The sequence below is a fragment of the Amia ocellicauda genome, chromosome 2 (genome assembly GCF_036373705.1).
Source record: "Amia ocellicauda isolate fAmiCal2 chromosome 2, fAmiCal2.hap1, whole genome shotgun sequence".
NCBI classification, from domain to species: Eukaryota; Metazoa; Chordata; class Actinopteri; order Amiiformes; family Amiidae; genus Amia; species Amia ocellicauda.
Window position 1 is genome coordinate 17,859,819 of NC_089851.1, and position 22,584 is coordinate 17,882,402.

General features: G+C 35.0%; 1 protein-coding gene across 3 annotated transcripts in view; it reads right to left on the reverse strand.

The window, feature by feature from the left end:
* atp6v1h (ATPase H+ transporting V1 subunit H) overlaps positions 1–22,584 on the reverse strand; it is a 62,617-nt gene that overhangs the window by 25,490 nt on the left and 14,543 nt on the right. For 2 of the 3 annotated variants that reach the window (XM_066719706.1, XM_066719723.1), the window contains exons 7-12: positions 21,961–22,008; positions 19,415–19,518; positions 18,444–18,636; positions 5,912–6,090; positions 4,974–5,099; positions 2,715–2,816 (exon numbers count right to left, since the gene is read on the reverse strand). In XM_066719706.1, coding sequence (XP_066575803.1) covers positions 2,715–2,816; positions 4,974–5,099; positions 5,912–6,090; positions 18,444–18,636; positions 19,415–19,518; positions 21,961–22,008 — 752 coding nt within the window. The remainder of the gene's footprint in view (positions 1–2,714; positions 2,817–4,973; positions 5,100–5,911; positions 6,091–18,443; positions 18,637–19,414; positions 19,519–21,960; positions 22,009–22,584) is intronic. The other variant, XM_066719715.1, reaches the window with a different exon arrangement.

The following is a 22,584-nucleotide window of genomic DNA, read 5'->3' on the forward strand; positions in this document are numbered from 1 at the left end:
CTTACAATACTTCACTTCACAATTATTTACTAATCTGTCATTGTGATTATCAAAATATAACAAATCATATTTAGAATATGTTTATATCAAATTAAAAAAACATTACTTTGAATGTACATAAATTACTACTACATATCCACTTGTTTCATTAACATTCAAAACTGCTATATTTCTCTTTTCTCCATTTTACAGTATTACTTGACAGTATTCAGTATTCAAGAGAGAATGAACATATAGTGTAATGCCATGCCAATGGGACGTATGAATACACTGTGAAATAAAACAAAGATTTAAGATGTGACAATAATTCAAGGAGGCTGAAGACTTACAAAAATTCACATAAAACTGTTAACCTTACTGAATCCATTACAGTTGTCTTTTAGTTTGTCTGTTGTCCCCAAATTTGTGGTGATATTTTGTATACACTTTCCACACGGACAAAAGAATGCTGGTGAGCAAACCTGTTGGAGTTTTGTTTTTTTTCACTAGCATTCAACACCCAAAAATGAATGGAAATTAAGACTATTAAAAACATTTATCAATTCAAATACTTAATCTTTGTTATTCAACATTGCTGATCTTGCATAATGCCAGAAAGACTCATTAAAAAAGCAGCTCTCATGATTTGCTAAAGGTTAATCAGCACATTAGCTGATTTATTGAGTTGTAAAGTGGACTCTTTCAAAGATTGTCTCTTAATTATAGAACACCTTTGAATATTGGTACTAGGCTCTTATTTAGTGTTCAAGTAAAACATCTCAATACTTTTTAAACAGAAAACTTGCAAAATAGGTACCAACTCATTTCAGAATGCTAAAATATTTAGATGATTTATATGGAGCATTATAAGGGACAAAATTAAATCTTTAATTAATAAATTAATTTGTCAATTAGTAAATTAATTAATCAATTCATAAATCAATTCATTAATTTATTGCACTGTTTGCCAAATGATCTTTCAATTTCATTTGGTAAACAAACTTCTTTTTAACGCTTTCAATCACCCGAGGGGGCAGGTTTTGGCCTTCTGGAGACAATATTTCAGAGTCCGTTTTGACCCGTGATAAGTGCTCTAAAGTCTCCTAAGTGAATGTCCAAAAAAGCATATGTAATAGAGTGCTGTAACCCCATACACACATTTTTTTCTCAGTGTATACGTTTATTTTAAATGAATTCCAATAATTCAGTCATATGGACTAAATGTAATTAGGAAAGTTGTCTGCGTTAGGAGGGTACTTTACTGTGTATGGGCTGGTGCAGTAGTTAATAAACACAGCTAGGAACCTGAGGTTGTAGGTGCGATTACACACAGAGGAGGTATTAATACTTAATGATTTTTTTTTTTAATATAATTATAATATTTTTAAAAAAGCAACACCTACATATTAAGTAATTTAATAAGACTTGGTAATTTAATTTAATAAGGTTTCTGGTGCTTGTCAATCAACTTCGGTGGAGATGTAAATGAAACGGATGAGGATGCACAACTTGCTGCGTGCGCTGCTAGAAATGTGCGTCTTCCTTGAAAATCATCTGTTTCCACCGCTGATGTAGGAGTTTCTAAGTGAATGCAAGTCTCCTGTTGTGAGGCCCGAATTCATCAATAACATCAACATAGTTTGAGGTCCATATTTATGCACATGTGAACAAGTCCATAAAGTCTTTCTGTCATAGTGGATCAAACATTTGAGTAGTTTTAGCCACTGAATGATCGCTGTTGCGGTCGTGACTGGTCGTGACTGGTGTAGTATATGAGCTCGTTACACGTTATATAACTCGGGGACAGAATCAGTAGCGCTGAACTCTGCTGCAGCGCAGAGCAGTGCCGGAGTTGCGCTTCCAATCCCGGGCAGAGCTCCGACCTACAGAAACATGTTTTTTTTTTTCTAATTGTCATGGCCCCGAGGGGGGCATGGCATCGTGTCACCCCCCTAAATGTGCCACTGTTTGCTATTATTCACATTGCCTGGAGCGTTGCTCTTATTGAAACACAATTCTAATTAAGAGAAGCTATGTAAAAACCTTATTAATCGCCTTATAATTGTTTGTTCAATTTAACTCCAGGAAGAAAAAATATACAGCTCTAGAAAAAATTAAGAGACCACTTAAAATTGATTTCTGAACTGGTAACCATAAGAACAACCCTACCACCATGCATTTGTCTATTTCAATCTTACCTTTGCCAAGTTTCGAATGTTCATTGCCTTTTGAATTTTTCTCTTTCTTAATTTTAACACTTTGTATATCCAAATCTTCAGTTTATAGGGATAACACATCAATAATATTCAGAATCTTGATTTCATCAATAGATACTCTAGACCAATTTAAGCCTTAACAACAGCACGAACCACAACTATAGCCAAAACTAAAATCTGATTCTAGGCCCATATGAATCTAAAACATTTCATTTTAAGGTAACAGACAAAAACTATATTCCGAAATGTCTAATTTCTGATGACTCTTAGCGTTTCTTCCAACATGTGGTCACCAGTGAACAGACTCCACAGAATGAATAGCTTTTCATTTAAAATAAATATTTTAGTGAAAACTGTCCAATAATCTATCACTGTATATTCTTTAGTCACATGACTAATGGGTATTCTTCAACAGGAAAACACTGCCGCATAACCTTCTGTGCACAGTCCCAAAGTAATAATGAATTAGATTAGTGAGAGGAATTGACCATCAAAACTATTGATTTTATTTGTCCTTACCGTTTGCCCCTAGGATAGTGTCTCACATATTCTCCGACATCATGTGCTGCAACTGCTATCACCTGGGGGTCATCAGAGACCTCAAGCAGCCTGGTCAAGATCCTGTCAGGAGATATAAACAATGCAATTTGAAGCGAATTATGTAATCTACTAAAGAAAGTAATTTGTGTCCAATTAAAAATAGTAATCCCTGTTGAGAGGGTAATTTAACACAAACAAGAATGTTTAAAATTACAGACCAAAAAACATGAGCTTATTAGGTAACATCACCATGGCAACTTTTCTTAACTCATGGTCTAAAAATGCTTTTCTGGACACACAGGTCAGAGGCCACTGATTTTTTAAATAATTAGTTACAATCACTAATGTCTAAACTCATGTAGCAATTGTCCCAATATGCCCTGGAAATTACTGTCGGACAATGGATCCACTTTACAATTTTGTTTACAATCAAAGGGAAACCAAAGCATAGCCAATTTTGTGTTAGTAAAAGGGGGAGGTTGTGAAATGAAAACCTTTTAAAAAGTTTATATCTTTGATAAATCCATTTTAATGAAATTGTACATGTTAAAAATTATTAACTGTGAAAATAAAACAAAATACTATTAAATGTATTGTTATTAAGTTAAAAAATAAGAATACAAAAACTGTATGAACTAGTGGGAGGTGCTTCCCAATTATATATAAATTGGGACTTACAGACTTTCTAGCCGGGGGCTGTTAGAGCGAGAGAGTGTGTTTGGTTTCCATGTGGGCTTGCCTAAGACCCTTCCCAGCTAATGGTTAGCTGTAAAGTTTAATCATGTTTTATTTTCTTTCTTGTTTGTTCCTGTCAACCCTGCGCTGTCAATATCCTGCTGGCATGATATTAAAATAAAAATTTCCCTGTCAATTTTTGCTCAAGTTGCCCCTTCTCTTAAAAGGCACAAGGCTCAACGCGTACACAGCATTACACATACAAATCAAAACAGAAATAAACAAAAAGAACATTCTGTACACTACATGGCCACTTTATTTGGAAAAATCCATAGATGGAATTATGTGGATTTAAGGAATCACTTAAGTGCTGTGTTGAAGGACACAGTGAGACACTGAGAGCTAAAAGGTCTCATTATAAATTAGAATTGAAGGAAGCATTGTCATTACTTTTTTCAGAGAAAACCACGAGTACATTGATTTGCCAAGCTAGTCAAATCTCTAGATGGACTGTTGACCTATTTTAGGTAATAGACATACAAAGAATCTTGTACAAAATTTAAAAGACTGCAATAACATGAATGCAGTGATTTGTATTTGACAGGTGGGTAGCTCTATGGAAAAATATCAATATTGAGAATTGTGTTTATATAGAGTGTTCCAAGTGATTTTAGGAGCAAAAGAAACTAACTAGAAAACAAAAAGCAAATACATCCGAGCAAAGCTGAATATAATGAATGGGATTTTTTTTTTTTCAGAAACAACTTCCATCATCACTTTAGAAGAAAACTATTCGGGGGTAAATGTAGTAATTCATCATAATGTCTTTCTTGCTGGAATGGCATTTCCAGACAAAGGAAGGGTTTATGACGAGTATCTAAATATCATAGAGCAAACCATTTTATTGAGCCCTGCCTGTATCATTCTATGCCTAGTTGTAGTGGAATGATTTTAGACCTCAGTTCTATGAATATAATTTTACCCCTCCAAAAGAATCACATCTCCAAAGCTAATTAAAAAAGTATTATGATTTCAACACATATTGAAGGTGAAATGTAAAACTATGTGCTGAGACAAAAAGATACAAATAAAAAACAGAATGTTGCATATGTTAACAGAGCACTCCTAGTATTTTCAGTATCTATGATGGTCAGAATGCAGTTAAGCAGATACACAATCCCTTATAACACTGAATCTCTAGGTTAAATAGCAAAGCACATGACTTTAATTAAGCAAAACTTGTAGTGGCAATTAATATTTCAGCTTAAAAATCCCAGATGTAGTGTTCCAGTTTCAAAGCTCCGGTGCACTTTTGCTTAAAAGGATTAGAGAAAGGGTAACAAGTGTACTGATTTTACACAGTACTCCAAAGGGGAATGTCAACTTGATAAATAAAATGTTGAAATGAACAGTTGCCTGTTAAAAGAATACAAATATACATTTAAATGATACAACGGTTATCCTTCTTTGTTTAGTTTACAAATCTTATTGAAAAAATGCTGTTAGCCTAAACTGTGAAATCTTTTAATGGATGGGGGCACTGAGAGAAAAGTCATCACTTACTTGAGAAGTTCATAGTTCTTTTCATTTAACCGAACTGCATTTTCTCTCCAGAACTTTTCTGATTTATGTACAGGGCTCCATTCCAAACGCCCTGACTTCAGTTCAGAGCTGTATTCGTCAAATGAGCTGTAAAATTGTAAAATAAATACATACATAAATAAAAGTTTCTCTTGCAATTTTGAAATGCTGTTTTTAGTTGTCAACATGTATATGATCTCACGATCTAGCTTTCATTTGCTGCAGTGAAGCTGTGATGGTCCATTTTTCCACTTTGATGTGAAGTGCTATAAGGAGCTGAGTGCAGCAAAAATGTAATGCTTCAAAGGAAGATATTTTATAGAAAATGAAAACTTTCACATGCCTGGTTGTAAATATTAACAGAAGAGATGAAGCAAAGCTTTAGAAATGCTTTAAAACAATGACTATGATTTAGTTAGTTGAGGCCATCACGGTGCTCTACCAGCCATACTAGATCTTTGCAGCTAAACAGAATGATTCTGGTGAAACTGAACGTGTAACTGAGCTTAGCTCTCAGTTTTTTTAACAAGTGATACAGTAAAGACACCAATGAAATTCAATTTTCAAGGCAGCCAGTGGAATGATGGAAGGCAGGAAGAAAAAGAAAGAGAAAAGAAAAAGAAAGAAAGGCTGTTGAAATTGATGTGCCATTCTCCCAAGATGCCTGACCTTAACTGTTAAATGTTATGGTGTGATCTGTTGAGTAGTCTTCACTAAAATTGCTCTGTTCATACTTTTTCATCCAAATCAATCACGTATTCAGGTTCTTACTTTCAGAGTTGTATTTCAGTTCGATTTTCGGGAGACCTCAGAATTCTAATCACCAATGAATGTGTATAAGCAGAAGAGAGGATGATGACAGGCTATTTAAAAGGGGAAATAAAGTACAACATTGTGATCAAATCTTCAAATCTATATACCTCAAGTCTTGAACACTTTCACCCAGCTTCTCCAAGAGGAACTTAATGTCATCAGAGATGTCCTCATCATCATATTTCTGCTGCTCCAAGTTCTCAAGCTGCTTCAGAACCTTGCACTGGATCATGGCCAGAGCGTATTCCTGGCGTGTCTCTCTCTCTGCAGATTTCTCCAAAAGATTCTGAGAACATAACAGAATTAAGAAAAAATCGTGAGCAAACCTCTGCCAATCTCAAAGATCTTACATGACAGATTAAATATTTCTTGTTACAAGAAATTCGGCACTGTAGAGATCATCTGAATGACAACAAGCAGTGCTGTGTGACCTTTCCTTTTCATACATAAAATGAACTTGTGAATAAGAAACATTTAATGGGAATGTGAGTCTAAATTCTTAATGAAGTTTCTTCTCTTTCTAAGCATGATGGGAATGTCAGTAATGCTGCATGTACAATATGAGTGTGTGTGTGTATGTGTGTCTATATATATGCATATAACCTACATATAGGCTACATCTCAGGGCTGGTTGCACAAAACTATATTAGACTGGTCTAAACCATTAGACTGGTCTTAATTTGACAGGTAGACTAGTCTATACAAGTTAGTCAGTTGCATAAAAATTAAGACTGAATAAGACTATCTTTCAATTGAAACCGCTGGCCTGAGTCTACAGCGACAGTCACTGATGCTGACAGGCAGGCGGAGCCTCCAGCTGTCCCACACACAGCAATCCCCACAAACATCAAGACTGCTCCCCACACACTTCAATAAGTAACTCTATATTTTATCTGTAATTCAGTCATTTTGAAACTTTAATTTGTAATATGTCTGATTAGTAAAACACTGAATACTGCTATAGATTACTACCGATTGCAAAGTTTTACATTTAGTATCACTCAGGACTTTATGGTTATTGTATATTTTGCTTGTTTCTAAATCTGTCTCTGTATTTTAACTGCAGAAAAAACGTAAACTGTGTATAAACCTTTTGCATAATCTCATGTGATGTCACTGCTTGCCAATGAATAATTTGGCTCAATTAATTTTTGCATATTATAAATCACATATGAGAATCCAGCCAATCACTTCCAATTTCATTACATTTAACCAGCATGAAAACAACACAGATCGTCAACTGTAGGTCAATTACAGTGGAACCTGGACCAAAACATTTTTAGGCAGAGAGAAAGGGGTTGATTGACAATTTTAATTACTCTTTTTTTTTTTCCCCCACTGTAGAGAGAATTGTGCGTCTAATCCTGGTGTGTGCGATTTATAATACTCAGCTTCACTTTGCTTTTCTCTCAGCCAAACTTGCATAAGATGACATCTCTTACACAATGAAAAACACCAATCATACGACCTATTAACTTTTATAAGCAGCTTACTGAATAGACTGGTCACACATACATTTTTGCGCTTATTAGGATGGGTAAATGTTCCTTCTCAGTTTTCATCAGTGCAACTAATGCTAGGTTCACACTACATGATTTCTACAATCCAACCCGATGTTGAGAACGGTGGGCAGCTCACACTTAATGACCGTCTTTCACCGAATGCATGTCTTTTGTGTTGTGAAGGAGTGTACACTACACCAGTGGTTCCCAAACTTTCTGGGTGGCGCCCCCCAAAAAAATTTGGGTCAAAGCTCAGGGGCTCCAACTAGCTTATGAATGGATCGGAGGGCAAGCAATGGCATCGTGGACCCTCTCACACTACACGGTCATCATTAGCGGGCACACACCAAGCTGCTTGTCATCATGATCAGTGCAGATTTGTCGGGAAATGCCAAATCTTAGCTTTAGTGTGGCTTCCCTATGTCTGGTTTTGTACTACTGTTAAGTGAATGAGGCCCTGTGTATAATAACCTATGACTGAGAGAGAAATATGCTGCTACTTATTTTGTCGCAAGGTTACAAAGAAAAGGTTTTCTAATTTAAAAAAATCAAATTTTACATTCAGCAACATCAATTATTTAGTTATCATAACTTTGTAAAACTCAATAGCAGCCACTCAAAGAGGCCACAAGGCTTTTATTTATCCTTTGTATTAAAATTCCATGTTATACGCAACCACTCCTACACAATTACAAATGTATTAAACAAAAAAAAGACAGAAAAAATCTGATGTTTTCTTGAGAGAAAAATTCAACTATCTGGAGATGAGACAGACTTATGAGGGGCCGTACAAGCCATTATTCATTCTGGGCTTCTCACATACATACATTCTCCTTTCACAAACATATATTTATACTCACACATTCATACTTTTGCTCTCATGCACATGCAATCAATGTATACATGTAATACTTATTTCCCTCATTAACATGCAAATCAATTTATAACGTTTTTCTAGATTTTATTGTTGTTATTCTGTCTCTCACTGTTAAAATACACCTACCATTAAAATTATAGACTGATCACTTATTTGTCAGTGGGCAAACGTACAAAATCAACAGGGGATCAAATACATATACAGTGAGGGGAAAAAAGTATGTGAAAGGAGAATGTATGTATGTGAGAAGCACAGAATGAATAATGGCTTGTATGGCTCCTCATACAGACTTGTTTAAGTCTATGTTTCATAGATGTTTGATCTCAAAAGGGATTTGGCATTTGGTACACTTTATTTCTTGGTAAGATATACATTAGGCATGAGACAGATGGAACTTGCCTCTCGGGGGGTGCAAGTATTTTCTTTGCTAGAAAAAGTAACATTAGACTTATGCAACTAATTTATTAACAAAATGTTATGGTTTACTATAGGTATGTATTTCCTTTACTTCTGTGGTAAATCTGGCATTAAGAACAATGCAATAATTTTCAACCTCAATTTTTTTTCTTTCATATTTTTTCATAGAACTTGCACTGCAATGTACTTTCATGAAGTTTGCTTGTGAGCATTTATATAACCCATGACTGGGCTGCTTTCTAGAACATACACCAGCATACTTTTATGAGCTCTTGGTTGTGAGGCTTTCATTTGGGAATTGCCTTCTTCACTTCATACCACAAAAATTCTGTAACACTGAGATGTGGAGATTGTGATGGCCCATATATACATACAGAAATGCATTAAACAAAACAATGGTTCACACACTTGGCTACGGAACTTGGCCTTGAATACAGATTACCTACTTTAATGATAACTACAAATGGCAACAATCAGTTATATTTTAGAGAGGGACCTGTTCAGTGTTTAGTTCAGGCTCAAGAGGAGCTAGGTGTTTGTTTATGTTGTTTGTATGTTTATTTTGAGCTCTCCCTCCAACCCTACACAGTGTCACTATAGTTTTATATATAATTTATTTCAATTAAACTTAAATAATGAAAGTAAATAATACATTATGGATGTATTAAGATAATAATTAATAAGATCCTGAATTGATAATGATAAATGTTATCAATAATCTAAAACAGGGTCTGTTGCAGAAGCAAAAAATGTACAATGTTCACCAACAAGCTTCACAAAATCACTTCACTTGTATCCTGTACCATTGATTTTCTGACAAAGAAGATTCCAGGCAACAGCCTTCTATTTCACATTACACATAATTTACACTAGCATTTCACAGCTGCGACTGCTCTCACTGTTCTTAGTGGAAAAACTTGCAATTTGAAACCATAAACAAGAAATTAGAAACTAAACAGGAGAGAATAACAATGAGAAATTAGGAACATATAGAATAGAGCTATAAAGAATTAAACCTCACATACAAGCACAAAATCATCTCTCAGAGAAATGAAATACCTGGGGATGTACAAAGATGCTAAATAATTAAAACAGAAAAATCTTCAGAAGGAAATATAATATTCAGATATTTCAGTGTTTCACTATTGTATATTTTCAAAGAGGTTTCAAACCAGAGGAATGCAAAACAGGAAGGAGCCATCATTAGTAGTACCATTAACACTGCATTAGAGAAAAGTAAGATTCATTACAATACTTGAACATATTATGAATAAATGTAGGTAGGCCTTCAATTCTATCACTTTCACACTAGCCTCAGTCACCTCAGATCATCATGCTATGCACGATCTGTACCTATGGGAGATGTAGTTATCCAGATCAGCCTTCATTATCCAAGATCTCATTGGATTCTGTATTTGCAGTAAGCTCAAAGTTGTCCCTTTAGGTTTAAATGCAGACTTGAAGGCTTGTTTTTTTCTCTCCGTTTGGTTCATCACAGAAGTTTAAATGTGTTTTTATCATATGAAATTATGTTAAGACACCTTTATATTAATGGTGATGTTGTGTTGGTGGAGACATATTTCCTATATTTCCTTAATAATTAGAATATCTAATGTGCCAATAGGGTGCTGAAACATGCACTAGTGGTGATGGTCACCACAACTCTATGCCCAATTATGTGATGTATAATAACCAAGATTGCAGCTTTTGGCAATACATCCCCAGTCAATGTCACAAAATGTATTCTATTCTAAACATTGGTTGGTCCAAAAAGGTTATTTGAGACAAGAACCTAACCTACCTAACAAGAACTTGCATCAGCCCTGCATGTCCTATATGTCCCATTCTGCTTAGGCAGCAACAATTAAACCCTTGTTTTTTTTAAACAGGCCTTGGTGATGTTAGAGCTCTCTTGAAGAGCTGCTGAAACTCTCGATTACTCTAATTCTGGATAATCAACTAAGCTCGTCATTATTTATCATTAAAGCACTTCCAAGAACTCAAGGCATGAATCATTACAGCACTCTTGTCATTTAGCAAATGATAAAACTTTGCAAATCTGGTCACTGCTGTTCAAAACACACCAAAGCAACTCTTCAGACAAAAAACCTCCCCAACCACCCTACTTCTGAACTGTACACAGCAATACAGCAGTATCTGTTTAAGCACACTTCAATATACTCAACACCCCAAAGTCAAGAACTCTGTAGCACCAGTCCAGATTCTACTCCAGAGAAATCACCTGAAATTCACTCTCGTACAAACCAAAACATTGCCACCTTTTCTTTTTTATTAACCTCGTCTCTCTCAAATAACTCCCCAAAAACCTTGGACAGTTATTTTTTGGTTGCTGCTATAGATCACCATTTTTCATTTTACTAACTCCAGTTGTTGCCTAGTTTCTGGTTTGGATTATTTTAAATTTTGTTTTGTTATATTCCAGCAAAATAACAATAATACATGAATATGCATACATACATAAATATTTACCTTAAGTCATAAAAAATGATAGTAACATTACTATAATGAACAATCTTATAAAGTTTTGGTGTTCTGTCCTGAATAAAACCTTTGTGATCATTTGCTTGTAGTTTTCTTGTACCAAAGTGGTTCTCGTGACCTTGACATTTTATTTCTTCACATTAATAGTTTTTAAATCCGTGGTTTGAAGTATTTTGCTTGACAACAGTGAAACCATTTGCTTTTCGTAATGCAATGCAAGATGCTTTTTTTTTTTTTTTTTTTTGCAATCAGATGGTGACAGCTTACCAAGAGCTGACCAGCCGGTAAGACCTGGTGAGATCCTGGATATTATAGACTCCGTAATAACCAAAAACATACTAGTACTGCAATTATGTTGAATAATCACATTTTTACAAATGATAGCAACAAAATACTAAATGTTATATTAGTTTATTAAGAATACTTAGAAGCAGTGTTCTGCCCTCACTTGAAATTCAATATTACACATCTGCTCAGCTATTAGGGAACACTGAGGCAGTAATGGTTTCTCAATATTGTTTCTACTCTCCTTCAAATGTGGAACTGAAACCATATTATGATGAAGCAGGGAAATAACTGGGGTCATATAGTTTGCAGTAAAACAGTGAAAGAGTTAAGATGTAAAAGATCTATCATCAGTATGTTCTCAGGAATAAGTCATTGTGACCCACCACTGCATTCAGTAATTCTTATTAGCTGAAATTAAGTCTGCCATCCTAATAAGTCTTTCATGCAATTAAAAAAAAGATAGATAATTCCGTCTACTGCTGGCTTTTGATAGGAAAGCAAGTGATGATAATTTTACTATGAAATAAAGGAAGGATGATTAGTGAAAAGATTGGCAAGAGATAAGTCCATATTTCAAGCATCACTGGCTCATTCCTAGGAAATATGTCTGAACCATGAATATATATTTGTACATGCATTGCAGTGTTTGTATAAATTCAAGGTCCTTCAATGCTAAATTATTATTATATGATTTTTTTAATACAGTTAGAGTAGGTTTAAGTTAAAAACCTACACAAACAAATGCTAAAATAAGAAAAAAAGACAGGATTCAACAAAACACAAGATCCATATATACACTCACCTAAAGGATTATTAGGAACACCTGTTCAATTTCTCATTAATGCAATTATCTAACCAACCAATCACATGGCAGTTGCTTCAATGCATTTAGGGGTGTGGTCCTGGTCAAGACAATCTCCTGAACTCCAAACTGAATGTCTGAATGGGAAAGAAAGGTGATTTAAGCAATTTTGAGCGTGGCATGGTTGTTGGTGCCAGACGGGCCGGTCTGAGTATTTCACAATCTGCTCAGTTACTGGGATTTTCACGCACAACCATTTCTAGGGTTTACAAAGAATGGTGTGAAAAGGGTGAAACATCCAGTATGCGGCAGTCCTGTGGGCGAAAATGCCTTGTTGATGCTAGAGGTCAGAGGAGAATGCGCCGACTGATTCAAGCTGATAGAAGAGCAACTTTGACTGAAATAACCACTCGTTACAACCGAGGTATGCAGCAAAGCATTTGTGAAGCCACAACACGTACAACCTTGAGGCAGATGGGCTACAACAGCAGAAGACCCCACCGGGTACCACTCATCTCCACTACAAATAGGAAAAAGAGGCTACAATTTGCACAAGCTCACCAAAATTGGACAGTTGCCTGGTCTGATGAGTCTCGATTTCTGTTGAGACATTCAGATGGTAGAGTCAGAATTTGGCGTAAACAGAATGAGAACATGGATCCATCATGCCTTGTTACCACTGTGCAGGCTGGTGGTGGTGGTGTAATGGTGTGGGGGATGTTTTCTTGGCACACTTTAGGCCCCTTAGTGCCAATTGGGCATCGTTTAAATGCCACGGCCTACCTGAGCATTGTTTCTGACCATGTCCATCCCTTTATGACCACCATGTACCCATCCTCTGATGGCTACTTCCAGCAGGATAATGCACCATGTCACAAAGGTCAAATCATTTCAAATTGGTTTCTTGAACAAGACAATGAGTTCACTGTACTAAACTGGCCCCCACAGTCACCAGATCTCAACCCAATAGAGCATCTTTGGGATGTGGTGGAACGGGAGCTTCGTGCCCTGGATGTGCATCCCACAAATCTCCATCAACTGCAAGATGCTATCCTATCAATATGGGCCAACATTTCTAAAGAATGCTTTCAGCACCTTGTTGAATCAATGCCACGTAGAATTAAGGCAGTTCTGAAGGCGAAAGGGGGTCAAACACAGTATTAGTATGGTGTTCCTAATAATCCTTTAGGTGAGTGTATATATATATATTTTTTTTTTTTAAAGGGTGAGTGGGTAGTTACCCTTTTTACCCTCCTCAACCTGGTTCTAGTTTTTACTACACAGGTACTCATTTTAATTTTAAGAATGCCTTACTGTTTTATGACATCCAATACCATTAGTCACATGGCTCAGTATCAAAATCAGAAATCTAAAATCTTGTTTGAAACAGTTGGCTTCACTCAATTAATCAAACCTAACGGCTATGTCATAAGTTCCCAAAAAAGAAGGACACAACAGTAAACTTGAATCAAAGAGCAGAGAAGAGCAAGTGCATACATAACACAAGGGGCAAAATGTTCACCACCAATATTCATTTGTACTACGGTTGGCTTGCCTTAATGTCTTTTTGAGTTTATTTGTTAGCACCAAACATAAGAGCAATTAGAATGCTCACCCTGTAGAATCTTCTTAGGTCATTAATTTTAAAACTGTACACAGCTAACTTAGGATAGAAGATGATTAACACAAAAAGAGTTAGGACATTTCTTTTTATTCTACAAAATTGTGACCATTTTAATAATAAAAACACAAAATAAATTAATAACTAGGCCACTCAAGCTCGCATAGTTGTTATTACCCCCAAAAATCCTGTGGGTCTGATTTTTTTTCCACAATGGGTTGATTATTTTTTTAAATAAATAAATAAATAAAATAATTAATTAATTGATTGCTCTGACCAGTTATCAGTTAGTTTCTCTTATTCTGTGACGCACTGGAAAAATTCACTCAATCCAAATATATCTGGGGTGGGTTGGAAATGACAAATCATATGCAAATAGCATCTCAGTAGAATTTCACTTATGGTTTTGCACACTGAAACAGTTCAGTCAACGTGTCAGCTTCAAACTGAATGAAGTACGATTTTTTTGGCAGTATTGTAAAATGGTTTCTGATTAGGAAACCTACCATAATCAAAGAAAAGGTAAAAAGGAGCTAAAGGCAATATTTATAATGTAAATCCATAGAGTGACTATATTAATCAGATAACCTCAGCAGATTACTGTAATAGAGTCAATGATGTGAAAGTGAGACATAATTGCCCATTGGATTTAGTGGGCATAATGTCTATGGTCTTCTCCGATTAGTCACCAGGAAGCACAGAAGAACATCCAATGTATGCATAAAGCCAAAGTTGTCCCTTATTAGGATTGTCAGATTCACTCAGGTAAGACAGGTCGTATCTTTTGAGTTATATGACTACATGTAATTATAATACAAACTATGCCAGACATTTTCTTTTGCAAAATCAGATTAAGCAGCTATTACAGTAAGAGAATGCATCCTTTTGACAATAAATAAATCAATAAACTTTTGCTTCTTTGGCTTTGAGAATTGAGATAAAGTAGATATCAGCCATGACATATTACATATACCTATTGTTAAATGTAAGTGGGATCTAAGAGCTTATCTTAATAAAGCCCAGCCTGCTTCAACAGTGATTAACATTACAGGAATATTTAGATCAGATTATAGCAATGCCTTTAATAAAATTCAAACTAGTTACATGCTTTGTCTATATTTGTCTATAAACTGGAGATATACTGTACCCCATTCATGAACTGGACACAACGCCCGTACAATTCCTGAATCATCAACTGAGAAAATTAACCTGATTTGCACTGAATGAATATACAACAATACTGATTCATACCAGTTATTCATTTTTTTGGGTTGTAAGACTCTCAGCTTTGATACTGCCCCAGGTCAGGATCATAGCAAGGTCTAAAATCAAGAAATGTAAGATTTGCCAGCTGCATGATGTTCATCACCAATTCAAGATAACATTAATGAGTTCTTAATTTAAATGTAGTGCACCACAAGTAGTCTCTTGGAGATCCTCCCCACGAACAGAAGCATGACAAGTTTATCAACAGGGTATAAAACCCTGATAGATTAGGCTAGCCTGTGAATACAGAGTACAGAACGCCTGATTTATGATCATCTAGGACTGGCTGCTAAATGTATAGGCTACATATATATCCAGTGCAATGTAGAATGCAAACTTTAGATGTCAAGTTGCCTCTTAGGTCAAGCATATTCAAAATCAAAGATGGAATGATATAGATTATAACAGTTTTCCAGTATATTGTGGTATTTCTCTACACTTTGATTGTTTTCCAGAAATTGGATGGTTGGTTACATACACGGTGTAGAAGATTAACAGCACTGTCTAGCACTAACAGGGTGTTATACATTTTCTTTGTTCTTTTCTCCATGGGTTTTCTTTGTGTTCTATAACTTTTGATAACTCACGCATCCAGAGCTCATACATATTGGGGAAGTCAGCTTGGCTTTAGCGCCACTGACTGTAGAAGAAGTCTCTTTATGCACAGATGGGTGGGCTTGAGATGAATTTTCTCAAGCTAGCTCAAAAAGTAGCCGGCTACAGCTCTGCAAAGAGAACAGTATTGGGGGCCGGCAGAACTGCATTGTGTGAAGGAGATTAAGAACTGTGAAGACTGCAATGATTGAAGCAGCAGTCATACCTGGGCTAGTGGAGCAGCAGAATATTACTACAGCCAAAATGTATACTTTGTAAGTTTTCAATTTTTTTTCAGATAACAATACTTGTTCATAAAACTGGTGAGTAAAAGTTCCTCTTGTCCTCTGCCCATTTCACCGATCGGTCTCACTGCAGTGCAGATTTAGCCTGAAGCAGCCACGTAACAATACCAACATATTTTCCTTTCCATTAATTTATTCCACTTGAATAAGGAGAGGCACACCCAGATCGAAATTCATTAACAAAAACAAACACAAATCAACGCCTACGAGCATCTGAGACGGCACATTAACTGCAGATATGAACGTATACCATTAATTCATGCTTTCTCCTTTACAATGTCTCCACTACCCTCCAAACGGTATAAACACTATTGTTTTGCTTTCAACCACAATGATTTACAACCTTATAAGCTAAGTATATCAGTCCTAACAGTCCAGCATGCTTGGTGCCTTATGGTCCCACATAGAGCATCAATTGTAATATTATACCATCAGTTGCACTTACAATAATGGGCAAAAAAGCATAGATACACAAATACATAATTACTTACATCCATACGTGTGTGTGTGTGTATATAGTATTCAAAATGCATTATAACACCACATTTATGTATTTTTTATTTGTCGGATGTACTTTATAAAAACCACGAATTAAAATTATTGGAAAACTGTCAAGACTGATTTATTTTTGATCTCATTTTACAGTTGACTATAATATGATACACATAAAATGTAATTAAAACAGCTTTAGTGGTTCCTTTCACTAAAGGGTTGACAACATGAACAGTAAAAGACATTTAGTGCTCCAATTCCTTGCGGAATTGTTCTGAAAGTGGGATGAGTTTGGAAATAATGTATAACTTGTGTGTAGTCACATTTACATTACCAGCTATGGTCACAGAAAAAAGCCTCCAAGACAATTTATTGGGATAAAAAGAGAGAGAAAATAAGTGGAACCTACTTAATTCACCTTCAGCAATTACAGAATAATTACAATGATATCTACAGTTACATGAAAGTGGCTTTGAAAATTAAGAAAAAACTAAATCATTAACAAATGTGGGTTCTTTCCAAAACAAATTTCAGTAAATGGCTCCAACCAAGAGAAGTCTTAATAATAATAAATGTGTATTTGGGTTATTTCATAGGATCAACTTAAAACCAGTAAGATTATTTCAATGGGGAAAATACTTTGGTTCTACAGCAGACAACTTTCCAAATGTCCATAATACAGATTAAGCACAATGTGTGTGTGTATATTATAAATATGTATACACATATACACAAATAAATTAACCTGTACAACATTTGGAACATGCAAATGCTTTGCCATCACACTGCAACGTTTCTGGGGGCATTTATACAGATATTTATACATATGCACACAGAAACATTGCAATATGTGATTGGTAAACTGCCTCATACGATTGTATGGGGATAAACTGTTCAATTTTAATTTGCATTGCAATTGCATTTTTCAATTTGCATGTTAATGACATGCTTCACCCTTTAAATCAAACCATGTGGTTTAACTATTTTTAACTCAGTAAAATGAATGCACCAAATTTTCACCCTCAAATTCTGAAAGCCCTGAAATTCCTACTGGTACTGCCATCAACCAACTGGGAATGAATGACTTAACAGAATGAAAAACGCTCTGAACACAAATCACTCTTTGAGCAGTACAGCTATGCCGCTTCTTTTGGAAACAAGTCCATCAAGGGAAATCATGTTGGTAATAACTAGTCATCAGTCTGGCTACAGAACGTTTTTCATACAAACTTTTACACTTATAGATAAGAAGTGACAAACTGTTTTGATTTCCATGCTGAGTTTTGCAGAAAATGGAAATTGGCAGTTTAATTTTAACAATTGAAACTTTAAATCATTTAGTAATATTATACAGCTTATATTCACATTTATCTTGCTCTGGAGAACACAACTATACATCTACAAATGCTATTGAAATCCTTCACACACGCTTGTAAGGCTCAATTTAGATCCCCAATGGCAAGAGCTTCAAATTAGTGCTGCACCACACAATGATCTGAGTGTTCAGATGATGATTTCAAATGAGACCGACTATATACTTTGAACACTATAGAACTGCTGCAAAGCTTTATATTGATCAGAAAGTTGACAATAAATTAGAAAACTTTATTCCTTTATTCCCAATTGCTTACTATGAAATATTTCACACCAGATGTGTTTGTTCTATGTTTTATACATAGATGTGATTTAAAGCTTTAGTTTTTGTTGTTGTTTTTAAAAGATAGGTTTTGCAGTCTTTTACCTGTGAATGTATCAATATATGAGCACCTCTTGGTTTACACATGTTGTATGAAAATAATAAAACTGCTAACACAAGTGATTAAGTATTAAAGTGCCAATAACCCTTTCCAAACTGAACATTTTTGAGAAAGTCCAAGAACACTGTGGGTGAAACACTTCAGATTGCCACTACCTACTACAAGACAGCCAAATGCAGTTAGAAGACCACAACAAAAGCAATGGTTTGCACTTACCCTAAATGCAGCAAGGATGATTCTGGTAACCTTTTCTTTCACAGACTCTTGGAGGATATCTGACAGTGCAGGAACAACATTGTACCGGCGGAGGTATTCACACATCTGAGGGTTGAATGCCAACAGCCAGATGCAGAAGATCATCTGATACTGTAGCTGGAATCCACACTTATTGTTCAAGACTGCTGTGATGCTGAACAATTGTAAAGAATACATGTTGTGGATGGTATTTTTGTAAGGCAAATTTAAGAACAGAGAAACACCCAGCTTTCATTAAGGTAAGCTGTTCCAAAAACGTAGACACTTAAAATTGCAAACGTTCATCCACCATTTGCAGCAATGTTTCGAGAGCCAGCAAAAATGCTACAGTACACAAAGGATGTTTAGGTGTTGAAACATTATTCATCAAAATAATAAAGAAAGGTTCCAGCTCCTATTGCAGATGCCTATAACTCAACCATTTCACGTCCTGACTTCAACTATTAGTTAATTTGTTCCCAGGTCTCAAGCCAAAGAGAACTGTATTACCAACTGTTTTAGGACTGCTTTTTAAAAATTAAGCAAACATTCATATATCAAAGTCTGGCTAGAAACGAAATTTACAAATGTGTCCCAGTAGAAAAATAAATTTGTGTGGCTTCCTGGAATATAATATATATAACTATCTATAACTTTATAACATGTTAATTTATGATGTGCTACTACAAATTACAAGAAAACTGAATGTCGTGGGTATAGCAACATTTCCTTAGAAGAGGAAAAATCACTCACAAAAACATCCATTCAAGTTAAAAGACCTATGTTCATTTTATTTTTTATTTAAATTTAAAACCTAAAATGCTCTTTTATAATACAGAAAAACACATATAGCCACAATTCAACATTCATAGCCACATTCAATTTAGATCACCATTTTCATTAGTAAGAGTCTGCAAGATTAGATTTACAAATCCTGAAAGATTTCCACTTACCAGTTGACACCATCAGCTTCTACCCAAGCAAAACGGTATTCATTAACTCTCAGCATCAGTTGCAAACAACCAGCAACACACTGCACATACTGGGAACTCTGGAACTGAAAAGAAGATCTAAATGACTGTGTAGCTCTATAATGGGAAAAACGCAGTAAACTGTACAATACCTCTCATCAACTACCGGCCATTGGAAGCATAAAAGGCATTGCTCCCAGTGTATTCACAACATTTTACATCTTTATCAGAGGTATATAGGATAGAGAACCATGATTCCTGTTCGAATAGGGACTCTCCTATGTATTTTTTCCTTCTTAAAAGGTATAGAGTGAAGCCCATTACTTAATTTGCTTTTAAACACATTTTCACCTCTGCAGAAGCACCCCCAGTCCTTATTTAGCCACACATTTCAAAATACAATTGAACCCCATCGGAACACTATGCCTTAGCCTAGTTGTGACCATAACACATGCCCTAACCCTCTTAGGCAGTTTATGTGCATTGAATATAGATGCCAAGAATACTTCTAAAAATCTTCTTCTTCTACAGGTTGTCAAGGCAACATGATGCAGAACACTTCTGACTGCACGCCGAAAGGACAGTACAGAGATGTCAAGGATAAAATACCCAGGACATGAAGGACTGTCTTTGATTGACAAAGCAAGCAGCCAAATGCAAGTCGACTCCTGAGAAAATTAACATTTAGAAGTTATCAGAAATATAATGGCAAATTATGCTACATGAAACAGTTTAATATTTATAAAGCAGTAAAGAATATGTATTTCAGAAACCAATGAGGCAAAACCAGAAGTAATCTGAACAACAATAAAAAATAAAGCAATCTTACCACATCTGTGGTTAATACACCAAGACATAAAATGTCCATGTCATCTTTATTCAGTGAATTTTAGTCTGATGAGGAAAACTGCAGCATCAAAAATTTAACAAAATAGTGAATGGTATCTTTCCATTATGTTCAGAATTTTAATTAAGTTCTGTTTTTAAAGGCGTTTGTTTTGTGTCAGTATTAAAAAAAAAGAAACCTCTGATTTAACTAACAGAAATAAGAAGCTCCAGACAGATGTGAAATTGTAAAATATCTGCCTCATAATTCAAAGCTGCACCTTAACGGTAGGAAGGCTTTGTGTTTCAACACCTGCAGCTTATTACCGTCCCAAAAATCTGGTTTTAAAAAAAAATGACGAAAACATGCACAATTTCTATAAGCAGTAACCAGGGGCATTACGTATCCCCACAAGATTCATATCTTTGAAGTATACAGTAGTTCCTTTTTTCTTAAGAATTATGCCTTGTTCTACCCCCAGGTAACCTTAGAAGGCTTCAGTAAACCCCGTGAAGCTCAGCAAACCTTAAATCTCTGAAGCACATCTTTTTTTAAAAAGTGAAAAGATTAAGGTACAGCTTAGATGGAGTTGGTAGTGGGAAGAAAGAAAGAAAACAAACAAAAAAAAGGTGTTAGCTTTAGCAGTACTGCAGATGTAATTAAAAATAACAGCACTCAATATTTGTGGAAAGAAGACCAGAGACTGAAAAGCAAGATTCAAAAACTCACAATCCAAAACAAGGGGGTTAAGCTTAGTTTATATAGTATTCAGTCAGAATAACTCGAGTCATTAATACACATATACATACCTATATACCATGGCAATAAACCAGTTTGAGTTTAATACCATTTATGTAGTAAACCATGAGAACTATAATACAAATATAGCAAAGGTAGTCAACACACAATTTATTAGTACTGAAGCGAAGATAAAGCATTGTGATGTCTGCAAGAAAGAAGGTATTAGCTTATGAAGCTGTTTAAAAAATTAAAAAATAAAACATATCCATCCACCCCTTCAGAAGACCAAGAAACAGCAATGAAATCTAGAAAAAAGAATAGGTTAACAGTCAATGAAGGGGAATGCAGAGAGAAAGAGGAATATGTCTTAACTGCAGTCGGTACAGTTTATTTAGCATATGTAAATGTTTTGTTTTGTCAGATATGAAATGTTTATCAAATTTGAACAGATAATCTTAATCTTGGAAACAAATAATTGATAATGAAGTACATATTGTAGGATTTGAATACACATCAATTATATGGAATAATATTCATATACAGCAAACTAAAGTGTTTTTAAAATTGACAAAACAAAAAAAACATTTCATAGTGAATGTATTTTTTGAAGTATAAAGTGGATACCTTACTTTAATACACAGTTTATAATGTATGTACCTTTATATATATTTGATTAAAATACAAAAAATATATATTATAAATGTTATTATTTTTTTTCCATTTTTGTTTGTTCCTGCACTAAGACTGCAGCAAGATTATTAGAGAGACAGAATGAAGCAAGGAAAGATTAATGTTAAAGCTTGCAGTTTGCCAGGAGCCATTCTCACAATGCTGGTGAAACCATATTTTACAGTGAACAGAAGAGGCAGCTCTCATATGTCAGAGGCTGAAGTCATGATGCCCGAGCAAGTTCACTGTCATTTAGAGTTTCACAAAAGATTTAGGTGGTTTAAGTACTTACATCACTTGGGGAAACTGTTCCAGTTTCAGGACCTGCAGCACGTAGTTTCTAACAACAGATAAAAAAGTTGCCAGTGAAATAAAAACATTATCCGTTTTCTTTTGTGGTATGACTCCTTGTAATGTGTTTATAAGGCTCTGCTGCAATGATCCTGCTTTATAACATGCCCATAAGCCACTTATTTCTAACCATCATATAATTTATTTTCCTCTTCAAATATAGTCTATTTTGTTTGATCTCATGTAGGTTTGACAAAAATATATAAATTGTTTAAATGTTAGCTAGCCACACTCCTGTTTTATACTAATAGTAAAAAAAATCATATCCAAAATAGATTTAAAATTTTCTAAAATAAGACATATTTTATTTCCCAATACACTCCCTTTTTAAACCTTTTTAAAAATGTGACTTGCATGCAATGTCAGAAGCCATACTGACAAACTTATAAAACATCAATTAGTACACAGTTGAGAAAGATCCTTGCCCACAAATCACAAAACTATAATAATGAATCATTCGTGCACACAATTCAGTTAATCATGGTCAAAAGCATGTGCACAAATTAATAAATCATGCAGCCAAATGAATCTCATATTTTATTATTTCTTCCAGTTATATCATTTC